The sequence below is a fragment of the Bufo gargarizans genome, chromosome 4, assembly GCF_014858855.1.
Source record: "Bufo gargarizans isolate SCDJY-AF-19 chromosome 4, ASM1485885v1, whole genome shotgun sequence".
Lineage (NCBI taxonomy): Eukaryota > Metazoa > Chordata > Amphibia > Anura > Bufonidae > Bufo > Bufo gargarizans.
In genome coordinates, this window is record NC_058083.1 from 442,703,101 (window position 1) to 442,716,148 (window position 13,048).

General features: G+C 43.8%; 1 protein-coding gene across 1 annotated transcript in view; it reads left to right on the forward strand.

Annotated features, from left to right (window-relative positions):
* The window catches only part of NOX3 (NADPH oxidase 3), a 119,511-nt gene that overhangs the window by 86,441 nt on the left and 20,022 nt on the right, over window positions 1–13,048 (forward strand). The window contains exons 8-10 of the mRNA XM_044291841.1: window positions 4,244–4,336; window positions 5,201–5,454; window positions 9,860–10,022. Coding sequence (XP_044147776.1) covers window positions 4,244–4,336; window positions 5,201–5,454; window positions 9,860–10,022 — 510 coding nt within the window. The remainder of the gene's footprint in view (window positions 1–4,243; window positions 4,337–5,200; window positions 5,455–9,859; window positions 10,023–13,048) is intronic.

The following is a 13,048-nucleotide window of genomic DNA, read 5'->3' on the forward strand; positions in this document are numbered from 1 at the left end:
GGTATCAGTGGTCAGATGGACCCTTGCCCCAACACTGTGTGCCAGACATTCCATGACTTCCTTTTCCACAATAGAGTACAGGTTGGGGATTGCCTTTTGTAAAAAAATAATTTGGCCGGGTACCTTCCACTGCGGTGTCCCAATACCTACACATCTTTTGAAGGCCTCAGACTCCACCAGCTTGTATAGTAAAAGCTGGTGGGCTAAGAGTTCCGACAAGCCAGCTGTCAGACGCCGGGCAAGGGGGTGACGCTCAAACATTTCCTTGACAGACACCTGACTGTGGGCTAGTGAGCAGGAACTGCTGAAGGTGAGAGGCAGAGTGGCGGGTGGTTGAGAGGGGGCAAGGAGGACAGCAGTTGTTGAAGATGCTGGACCAGGAGGAGGATGGTGGCTTTGAGTTTGTGTGCTGCTTGAACTCATCATGTGTTGATTCCGTAGGTGTTTGTGATTTGAGATCATGTGCCTTCGCAAAGCAGTTGTACCTAGGTAGGTGTTGGACTTCCCACGACTCAGTTTCTTTTGGCACAGGTTGCAAATGGCATTTCTGTTATCAGAGGCAGACACACTCAAAAAATGTCACACTGCTGAGCTCTGCAATGACGGCATTCTAGTGGTGGCAACAGCATGCGTTGACTGGCGTGCTGTCTGGCTGACCCCAGGTGCCGATACATGCTGTCTGACTGTGCCACTAGCTCCTTGCGACAACCTTCCTGCTTCCAACTCGTCTCCTCCTCCTCTCTGTCTCCCCATCTGAACTTTCCCCCTGTTCTTCTTTTCTTCGAGCGGGCACCCACGTGATATCCAAGGACACATCGTCATCATCAACCGCCTCACTTGTATCTGACAACTCAGCAAAGGAAGCAGCAAAAGAAGCAGCAGCGGGTACAACATTATCATCATCACACCGTATGTGTGTAATGTTGCCTGACTGAGACATATCTCTGTTATCTACATACTCTGGCACATCACTCGCTGGCATTTCTTCCAACTGATGTTTAAATAATTCCTCTGACAGATCAAGTGAAGCGGCTGTGGTGCTAGTGTTGGTGGTGGTGGCAGGCGGGCGAGTGGTAACTTGAGAAGTGTCCGAAGCTGAGCTGGAGGAGGATGTCCTGTGTAAGCCAGTCAACTGCGTCCTCAGAACTTTTCGAGTTCAGGGTACGTGGCCTCTGAACACTGGGCATTATTCTAGGGCCAAAGGAAATCACAGCACCACAAGCACAATGGTCCCCGCGGGGTGGCCTGCCTCTGCCTGTCATTTTTTTAGATTAGTGGTACTATGCGTGCAAGATACTGTGCCACCCAATATGAGTGGTGGGCAGTGGGCACAGTACAGTCTGTGGGCCTGACACTCACTGGCAGGCAACTGCAATTATATTACAGAGAAAAAAAAATTATAACTTTTTTATCTGCAAGGTACTGTGCCATTCGATATGAGTGGTGGGAACTGGCAGTGGACACAGTACAGTCTGTGGGCCTGACACACACTGGAAGGCAACTGCAATTATATTACAGAGAAAAAAATGTATTACTTTTTTTTATCTGCGGGGTACTGTGCCACCAGATATGAGTGGTGGGCACTGGCAGTGGGCGCAGTACAGTCTGTGGGCCTGAAACACACTGCCAGGCAACTGCAATTATATTACAGAAAAAAAAATTATTACTTTTTTATCTGCAAGGTACTGTGCCACCCGATATGAGTGGTGGGCACTGGCAGTGGGCACAGTACAATCAGTGGGCCTGACACACACGGGCAGGCATTTGCAATATACTGTACATTATATATATATATATATATAAAATAAAAATAAAAAGCAGACTGATGTACTAGCCCTAAAAAAGCCTTTTTGGGGTGCTGTCAGGACACTGTCCTTACAGCAGATGAGTCTTTGAGTACTGGAGTGGACACAGAACACTGGCCTAGCTAATGATTTCCCTATTAATTCAGCAGCAGCATTCTAACTAACTGCTCTAACTAACACTTCAGCTTCAGAATGAATCTAAGATGGATGCTGTCCTTGCTTTTTGATAGGAGGTGGGAGGGTCTGGGAGGGAGGGTATGCTGATTGGCTGGAATGTGTCTGCTGACTGTGAGTTACAGGGTCAAAGTTTGCTCAATGATGACGTATAGGGGGCGGACCGAACATTGCATATGTTCGCCCGCTGCGGCAAACGCGAGCAAGCTTTGTTTGCCAGGAACTGTTCGCCGGCGAATAGTTCGGGACATCTCTATCTAGCACCTCCTGAGAGCGGGCACCCGGGGCAGATCGCCCCCGTGCCCTCCCTTAGCATGCCACTGACACAGACAATTCTGCCTTAGGGTACAGCCACGCGGAGCGGCAGTGCTGTGGGCTGTGGAGCCTGCAGTTGCCTTTTATTTAATTATGAAGACTGCACTGTATAGTCAGCTTTTATTGTTAATGACCGCGCAGCACCTTTAATGTACCTTTAAACAGGGGCTGTACTCTCTTCTTCAACCCCAGTGCTTTCCTGCCCTACAGGTGGGGGCTCTTCCTCTGTCATCTGCTTTTCCTTCTTTTCCGCATCATCTAATATCGATGAGAATATGTGATCACGAACATCCAGCTCCTCTTTCTGCATCTTGCTGACTTTTCTAGGACATGGAGACTTTGAAGGATGATTTGAAAGAAGTAAAGCCAGCAAATGATGAGGATGGTCATCAAAAAGACCAAGCCCTCCTAAGGGGTGCAGACTGGATGGTAATGGTTGGTACACTGTCAGTGGAATAATAAAGTATTCTATCTTAATGGTATTCAATTACATATCTTAGTTTACGGCTGATGTAGAGGAATAAGTAAATGTAGGAATAAATAAAACTGATGCTGAATAAGTCTCCCTGCACTCTCCTTATCCAATATTCTTCTATTAATCATTTTCAGCAACACGGTCCCTAGCACATGAGCACTTTCCACGTCTCTCCCTATAGGGTTATAGGGCTGTAACATCACAGGGGATGGCTACCTGTGGATTAGCTGACTGCTCGGCATTATGGGTGATCTTGCGTTCCCAGGCTTTTTACTTTCACTATCTAACACGTGCAGCTGCCATTCTAGGAAAAACTGATTACCATATTTTTCACCTGTACTCAGGCTCTGTACTCAGTGCTTCCTGGTCCTCGGCTGTCAGCTGTGATGTCTGCGCACAGCCTAAGTGCACTCTGAGATCTCACGCTGTGCGCAGTCTTCACAGCACAGCCGGCGGCAAGATGAAGAGGATCCAGGAGCAGGCGTCCAGGAGCAGGAGAGGTAAGTGTTTTTTATTTTGTGATCTGAGCCTGATGGGGGCTGAAATATCACTGCTGGGGGCTGATATATGACAGGGGGCTGCTTATAAATGGTTGGGGGCTAATTATACATGGCTGGGGGCTGAATATACATGGCTGGGGGCTAATTATACATAGCTGTGCGCTGCTTATAAATGGCTTGGGGATGCTTGGGGATGCTTATAAATGGCTGGGGGCTGATTATACATGGCTGGGGGCTGATTATACATGGCTGGGGGCTGATATGAGGCATGGGGGTCTCATCTGAGGTCTGATTGGGGGTCTTCTTTATATTGGGCTCTTATCTGAGGTCTTATTAACAATGGGGATCTGATTGGGGCTTTCAGATGAGGTCTGATTAATATTGGGGGTCTGATTGCTGATCTAATGAAAAAAAGATTTCTTATTGACTAATTTTAATTAGTTTAGAATCTAAGTTTTCCTAAACTTCGGACAAAATTCCGCTTTGAATGCTTCACTTCACTCAAAACTACTATTGACTACATCATCTTAGGAATTAAATGGCTAGGATCAGAGATAACTGAGATCCCAACAGATATGGCTTGAAGTCTGTATATTACAGCCAGCTCCGTTTGCTGACGACATGAGCAGCTCCTATACCTGTACCTTACAATAGATGTGCATTACATCCCGTTGCGGTAAGAACATCACAATTAGACAGTAGTAGTACATCCATTTGAAAGAAGGGGTAAGGGCCTGATATATGTAGGAGCATATGTAAGATATGTACTTGTTCCACCGCAGGAAATTAAATATGTGAATTTGGTTATAATTTTATAGATTATATCTAGATAGATATAATGAATCACTTTTTTCAGTTCCACCACCTTTATCTGTGTATAATATTTAAATAAAAAACAATATTTATATGTCAATATATGTTAAAAAATTATACTTTTGCATTAACACAATAAACTAACTGTATTTTCTTCTTAGACATGGAAATGGGTTGTTTTCCCTTTGGTATTCTATGTATGTGAAAGGATAATTCGATTTTGGAGATCTAAGCAAGAAGTTGTCATCACAAAGGTAATAATAACAAGGAGTGACACAATTACTTATTACTTGTCACCACAAAATGCAGTGCAATCTGCAGTCACAATGTTATAGAGCAGAAGGAGCTGACCAAATTGATATATAGTTTTGTTGGAAAAGATTATAAAAAAAACTGTCATTTATATATTGAAATCTATACTCTTTCTAACAAGTCAGGTCCCCAGCTGTCAGTGTTTGACATATAGTGTGAAGAAAATGACCTTTTCAATGTTTTGTGCACGTTTCACCAGATAAAACTAAGAAAAGAGGCAAAAGGGCTGATTATGGGGGCTGATGAGAGGCATAAGGGATGATTATAGTGTCCGATGAGAGGCATAGGGGCTGATATTGGGGTGATGAGAGGCATGGAGGCTGATGAGACATGGGGCTGATAAGAGGCATGGAGCTGATATGGGGGCTGATGTGAGACATGGGGGCTAATGAGAGGCATGGGGGGCTGATGAGAGGCAATGGGGGATGATGAGAGGAATATAGGGGCTGATGAGAGGCATGGTGCTCTTATCTAAAGTCTGATTGGGGTCATTTACATTGGGGTCTGAATGGGGCTGTCAGCTGAAGTCTGATTAACATTGGGGGTCTGATTGGTCGTCTGACCTGAGGTGTAATGAAATTATTTTTTTTCTTATTGTTCTCCTCTAAAATCTAGTTGCCTCTTATGGGCCAGTGCGTCTTATAGGGCAAAAAATACAGTATTATTTTGGTAGTCCAACAAATAATATACATATTACAGTACAGTTAAAATGGCTAAACCACCATGTGCACTAATTAAAAAACAAGTGTCTGGTCATTAAGGGCTTAATTGATTTTGCTTCTGGTAAATATGTAATTCTTTTTCAGGTTGTCACTCACGCATCGGGTGTCCTAGAAATTCAAATGAAGAAAAGGGGTTTTGCTATGGAACCAGGCCAATATATTTTTCTTCAATGCCCTGCTGTTTCATGGCTAGAGTGGCATCCTTTCACATTAACTTCCGCACCAGAAGAACCATTTTTTAGTGTGCATGTGAGGGCTCTTGGAGACTGGACAAAAGGCCTCCTTGCAGAATGTGGGGCAAGCAGGAATATGTGTTTGGAGCCTTGGCAGCTGCCAAGGTTGGAAACCTTTTTATTAAATGCATTTTGATTCCTCTATTATATTGTTTTCATATATCTTCAGAAATGTTCAATTTAGCCTAAAACTCCAAGTATTGCTTTTAAGGATAAAGTTAGGAAAGAAATGTGGCACCATTTCTTTAGCCTAGGGTCAACCCATAAGACTTAAGGAGCTCGCTTCTGATCACACAGTCATAGCTTTTTCCTGCAGCTGCTACTAGGTGGATTTTTACACATACCACTGAGTTTGAAATTAGCTGCATAAATCTGCCAGCCGTGCTTTCACATATTGATACTGTAAAGAGAAGTATTTGGAGCTCTACAGGGAGTGCAGAATTATTAGGCAAGTTGTATTTTTGAGGATTAATTTTATTATTGAACAACAACCATGTTCTCAATGAACCCAAAAAACTCATTAATATCAAAGCTGAATATTTTTGGAAGTAGTTTTTAGTTTGTTTTTAGTTTTAGCTATTTTAGGGGGATATCTGTGTGCGCAGGTGACTATTACTGTGCATAATTATTAGGCAACTTAACAAAAAACAAATATTTACCCATTTCAATTATTTATTTTTACCAGTGAAACCAATATAACATCTCAACATTCACAAATATACATTTCTGACATTCAAAAACAAAACAAAAACAAATCAGTGACCAATATAGCCACCTTTCTTTGCAAGGACACTCAAAAGCCTGCCATCCATGGATTCTGTCAGTGTTTTGATCTGTTCACAATCAACATTGCGTGCAGCAGCAACCACAGCCTCCCAGTCAGAGAGGTGTACTGTTTTCCCTCCTTGTAAATCTCACATTTGATGATGGACCACAGGTTCTCAATGGGGTTCAGATCAGGTGAACAAGGAGGCCATGTCATTAGATTTTCTTCTTTTATACCCTTTCTTGCCAGCCACGCTGTGGAGTACTTGGACGCGTGTGATGGAGCATTGTCCTGCATGAAAATCATATTTTTCTTGAAGGATGCAGACTTCTTCCTGTACCACTGCTTGAAGAAGGTGTCTTCCAGAAACTGGCAGTAGGACTGGGAGTTGAGCTTGACTCCACCATCAACCCGAAAAGGCCCCACAAGCTCATCTTTGATGATACCAGCCCAAACCAGTACTCCACCCTCACCTTGCTGGCGTCTGAGTCGAACTGGAGCTCTCTGCCCTTTACCAATCCAGCCACGGGCCCATCCATCTGGCCCATCAAGACTCACTCTCATTTCATCAGTCCATAAAACCTTAGAAAAATCAGTCTTGAAATATTTCTTGGCCCAGTCTTGACGTTTCAGCTTGTGTGTCTTGTTCAGTGGTGGTCGTCTTTCAGCCTTTCTTACCTTGGCCATGTCTCTGAGTATTGCACACCTTGTGCTTTTGGGCACTCCAGTGATGTTGCAATATGGCCAAACTGGTGGCAAGTGGCATCTTGGCAGCTGCATGACTTTTCTCAGTTCATGGGCAGTTATTTTGCGCCTTGGTTTTTCCACACGCTTCTTGCGACCCTGTTGACTATTTTGAATGAAACGCTTGATTGTTCGATGATCACGCTTCAGAAGCTTTGCAATTTTAAGAGTGCTGCATCCCTCTGCAAGATATCTCACTATTTTTGACTTTTCTGAGCCTGTCAAGTCCTTCTTTTGACCCATTTTGCCAAAGGAAAGGAAGTTGCCTAATAATTATGCACACCTGATATAGGGTGTTGATGTCATTAGACCACCCCCCTTCTCATTACAGAGATGCACATCACCTAATATGCTTAATTGGTAGTAGGCTTTCGAGCCTATACAGCTTGGAGTAAGACAACATGCATAAAGAGGATGATGTGGTCAAAATACTCATTTGCCTAATAATTCTGCACTCCCTGTATATGTGAAAGGCTCAGTCCTTATTAAGATCTATAATGAAGTTATGGTGGGCACTAATTTTGTTAAATTTGGTAGAGTTCTCTGTGGAGCTTTGCCATGGGGCTCCATGATGTCTTAGGCCCCTTTCACACGGGCATTGCGGATTGGGGCCAGATGCGTTCAGGGAAAATGGTGCGATTTTGACACTAAAACAATCAGTTTTCACTGCGACTGCGTTCCCTGTTTGCGTTTTTATCCACGCGGGTGCAAAACATTGTAACGCATTTTGCACGCGCGTGAGAAAAATCGGCATGTTTGGTACCCAGACCCGAACCCGGACTTCTTCACAGAAGTTCGGGTTTGGGTTAGGTGTTGTGTAGATTTTATTATTTTCCCTTATGACATGATTATAAGGGAAAATAATAGCATTCTTAATACAGAATGCATAGTACAATAGGACTGGAGGGGTTAAAAAATAAATAAAAATAATATAACTCACCTAAATCCACTTGATCGTGCAGCCCGGCTTCTCTTCTGTCTTCTTCTTTGCTGTACACAGGAATAGGACCTTTGATGTCGTCACTGCGCTCATCACATGGTCCATCACATGATCTTTTTTACCATGGTCATGGATCATGTGACGGACCATGTGATGAGCGCAGTGACATCATCAAAGGTTCCTGTGCACAGCAAAGAAGAAGACAGAAGAGAAGCCGGGCTGCGCGATCAAGTGAATTAAGGTGAGTTATATTATTTTTTAACCCCTCCAGCCCTATTGTACAGTACTATGCATTCTGTATTAAGAATACTATTATTATCCCTTATAACAATTTTATAAGGGGAAATAATAATGATCGGGTCCCCATCCCAATCGTCTCCTAGCAACTGTGCGTGAAAATTGCACCACATTCGCACTTGCTTGCGGATGCTTGCGATTTTCACGCAGCCCCATTCACTTCTATGGGGCCTGCAAGGCATGAAAATGCTGAATATAGAACATACTGCGATTTTCACGCAACGTAAAAATGATGCGTGAAAATCACTGCTCATGTGCACAGCCCCATAGAAATGAATGGGTCCGGATTCGGTGCGGGTGCAATGCGTTCACATCACGCATAGCACCCGCGCGGAAAACTTGCTCGAGTGAAAGGGGCCTTATTCTTTTTATGCCTTAGGTCCTCTGTTAGAGCTATTCAATGCAGAAAGTAAACATAGCTTATAGAACACTGCCTAGACTGAATACAGGGCAAAATCTGAATGGTTTTGTGTTTAAGGATTTATACATGAGTGTTCTCATTCACTTATGGCTAATGGAGATTGTAACATAATGTGAATTCTAAAGTTTTGCGAATTAAAAAAACTTACACAGGTTAAGTTAATAAATATATTTACTAAGTGTGATTAAATGTACGATAACACAAACAAATCACATACAGAATAATAAAAAGTAAATAAACATCACAAGACTAAATATGCAATATGCAATATGGGGTGACACTCCGGTCACCATGTCGTAGCACATGGATGACACCCCAGGGTGTAGAAGAAATAGGGCAAATCGATACTTACATCCTGCTAATTAATTGTTAGTGTAGACCACAGTTATTCCCATCAGCCTCTCCTCCAGTGTGTGTCAGGCTTGTCTCTGAGATCACTCAGGAATGTGTTCTTATCAGCACAATAGGGAATGGGTACTACATTACAAGGCACATCATTACACAGAATGGTAATAATAAAAGGGAGCAGAATTAAAGGGACAGAACCAATCAGTACTTAAAAAATACTCTTACAATACAGAAATCTGAAAAATTGCGGGGCGTTTTAATACAAAATGTATTAGAATGCTGTCAAACTTTCATTGTACAAAGTTTATATTACACAAACGACCCTATTGACAAAATAGCATCTCTGGGGGTAATTACATGCCACAATGTTGACATACGAGCAGGTAAACAGTGAAGAAAACACTGCAGTCTTTTGAAACAGCTAAGGCTACTTTCACATCTGCGTTGTGCTGTCCGGTTTTAAGATCCGGCATTGGGTCCCCATTCATTGTCAGTAGATCAGCTGTGTATGGCAACTAAGTGGCAATGCTCCTTGGTAAAATAATATGCAAAGAGGTATTATCTAGAGAAAGAGATCATTCTAGCTAGTGCCATTATAGTAGGAGACTGGATGTAAATCACAATTGAGCTGTTCAATTTTATCTTGATTTTAGCTTACTTAAATCTGAAAATAGACAACTACTCATATAATTATATTTAGCATTTTTGACTTCACCTGGTTGCCTGTAGGATTAAAATTGGTTAATACGTTCTCCTTATGTGCCAGGGGATGCAGTCAACCTCAAGCAGGTACTTCCGATTTGCGATTTAAGATTTATTTATTGTTCCCATGAATGATAGTTTTGTAATAGGTGAAAGAAGAGTTCATGAGTTCAAATTCTAATTCCTGGTCTAAAGACGGCTAGGAGACAAAATAGATGCCTTCTCAAAGTACAAATGTGTTCAACTAAAATCAATTTCTTTCACACTTTCTTACAGTTATTTTTTATTCTAGATTGGCAGTTGATGGACCTTATGGATCAGCTACAACGAATGTATTCCACTATCATGTTAGTGTATGCATTGCAGCAGGGATTGGAGTGACACCTTTTGCATCTGTCCTAAAATCGGTGTGGTACAAATACTGCTCTCCGAATAGTGATATTGGATTAAGAAAGGTAATAGTAGCTGGTTTTCCTAAAATTAAAGGGAATCTGTCATCAGTTTTATGGTGTCGCTTTCTTTAAGGGCTCATGCACATGACCATTCACTTGAATGGGTCTGCAATCCTGAAGGTCAGGTGCAGAACGGAAGCAAAGTGCTTCCGTGGGGTTTCTGTTCATGCATCCGCACTGCAAAAAAGTAGTGCATGCACAACATTATTGTGGTGCGTACAGACCACGGACCATTTCAAGTTGAATGGGTCTTGATCCATCTGCGGAATCTGCATGGATGTTGCCCGTGCATTGGTGACTGCAAATTGCGATCCCCAATGCACAGAATGGCCGATCAGCTGCCGTGTGCATAAGCCAATTGCAGCTCTAAACACAGAACAGGTGCAGATCTTTCTTTCCCTTAGACCTTATGTCTGTGGAGGTTCCAATCCTGGTTTTGGCTCACAATTAGAGTTGAGCGAACACCTGGATGTTCGGGTTCGAGAAGTTCGGCCGAACTTCCTGGAAATGTTCGGATTCGGGATCCCGAACCCGACCCGAACTTCTTCCCGAACCCGAACCCCATTGAAGTCAATGGGGACCCGAACTTTTCGGCACTAAAAAGGCTGTAAAACAGCCCAGGAAAGGGCTAGAGGGCTGCAAAAGGCAGCAACATGTAGGTAAATCCCCTGCAAACAAATGTGGATACGGAAATGAATAAAAATAAAAATAAAATAAATAAAAATTAACCAATATCAATTGAAGAGAGGTCCCATAGCAGAGAATCTGGCTTCATGTCACCCACCACTGTAACAGTCCATTGTCATATATTTAGGCCCCGGCACCCAGGCAGAGGAGAGAGGTCCCGTAACAGAGAATCTGGCTTCATGTCAGCAGAGAATCAGTCTTCATGTCATAGCAGAGAATCATGCTTCATGTCACCCAACACTGGAACAGTCCAGTCCATATTTAGGCCCAGACACCCAGGCAGAGGCGAGAGGTCCCGTAACAGAGAATCTGGCTTCATGTCAGCAGAGAATCAGTCTTCATATCATAGCAGAGAATCATGCTTCACGTCACCCACCACTGTAACAGTCCATTGTCATATATTTAGGCCCCGGCACCCAGGCAGAGGAGAGAGGTCCCGTAACAGAGAATCTGGCTTCATGTCAGCAGAGAATCAGTCTGCATGTCATAGCAGAGAATCAGGCTTCACGACACCCAACACTGGAACAGTCCATTGTCAGATATTTAGGCCCCGGCACCCAGACAGAGGAGAGGTTCATTCAACTTTGGGTTGCCCCGCAATATAATGGTAAAATGAAAATAAAAATAGGATTGAATGAGGAAGTGCCCTGGAGTACAATAATATATGGTGAAGGGGAGGTAGTTAATGTCTAATCTGCACAAGGGATGGACAGGTCCTGTGTGATCCATGCCTGGTTCATTTTTATGAACGTCAACTTGTCCACATTGGCTGTAGACAGGCGGCTGCGTTTGTCTGTAATGACGCCCCCTGCCGTGCTGAATACACGTTCAGACAAAACGCTGGCCGCCGGGCAGGCCAGCACCTCCAAGGCATAAAAGGCTAGCTCTGGCCACGTGGACAATTTAGAGACCCAGAAGTTGAATGGGGCTGAACCATCATTCAGTACGTGGAGGGGTGTGCACACGTACTGTTCCAACATATTAGTGAAATGTTGCCTCCTGCTAACACGTTGCGTATCAGGTGGTGGTGCAGTTAGCTGTGGCGTGTTGACAAAACTTTTCCACATCTCTGCCATGCTAACCCTGCCCTCAGAGGAGCTGGCCGTGACACAGCTGCCTTGGTGACCTCTTGCTCCTCCTCTGCCTTGGCCTTGGGCTTCCACTTGCTCCCCTGTGACATTTGCGAATGCTCTCAGTGGCGCGTCTACCAACGTGCGCTTGTACTCACGCATCTTTCTATCACGTTCCAGTGCAGGAAGTAAGGTGGGCACATTGTCTTTGTACCGTGGATCCAGCAGGGTGGCAACCCAGTAGTCCGCACACGTTAAAATGTGGGCAACTCTGCTGTCGTTGCGCAGGCACTGCAGCATGTAGTCGCTCATGTGTGCCAGGCTGCCCAGAGGTAAGGACAAGCTGTCCTCTGTGGGAGGCGTATCGTCATCGTCCTGCGTTTCCCCCCAGCCACGCACCAGTGATGGGCCCGAGCTGCATTGGGTGCCACCCCGCTGTGACCATGCTTCATCCTCATCCTCCTCCACCTCCTCCTCGTCCTCCAGTAGTGGGCCCTGGCTGGCCACATTTGTACCTGGCCTCTGCTGTTGCAAAAAACCTCCCTCTGAGTCACTTTGAAGAGACTGGCCTGAAAGTGCTAAAAATGACCCCTCTTCCTCCTCCTCTTCCTCCTGGGCCACCTCCTCTTCCATCATCGCCCTAAGTGTTTTCTCAAGGAGGCTATCTATTTAGGTACCGTATTACACTAATAAAGGCATAGCAGTAACGACAGATTTCGCTGAATATAAATTTGAGGCCTAGTATTTAGGCGCTGGATGACAGGTATACGTTTACACACAGAATTAGACTTGGAAATGCACGGTAACGTGTGAAGTTATTGTGGATGACCCTATCAGCACCTTGAATCTAATATACCCTTTTAGGGATAGATTTAAAGTAGGTCTGATACAGCAGAAACCACTAAATTAGGAAATTGCAAAATTGGGAATTGTATTTCAACCCAGAACAAAAACTGTGCTTTGACGGACACTAAATAACTTGACCAGCCACAGCAATAACCACAGATTTAGATGGATGTAAATTTGAGGCCTAGTATTTAGGCGCTGGGTGAAAGGTATACGTTTACAGACAGAATTAGACTTGGAAATGCACAGTAGCGTGTGTGTGAAGTTATTGAGAATGACCCTATGTGTACCTTGAATCTTATATACCCTTTTAGGGATAGATTTAAAGTAGGTCTGATACAGCAGAAACCACTAAATTAGGAAATTGCAAAATTGGGAATTGTATTTCAACCCAGAACAAAAACTGTGCTTTGACGGACACTAAAT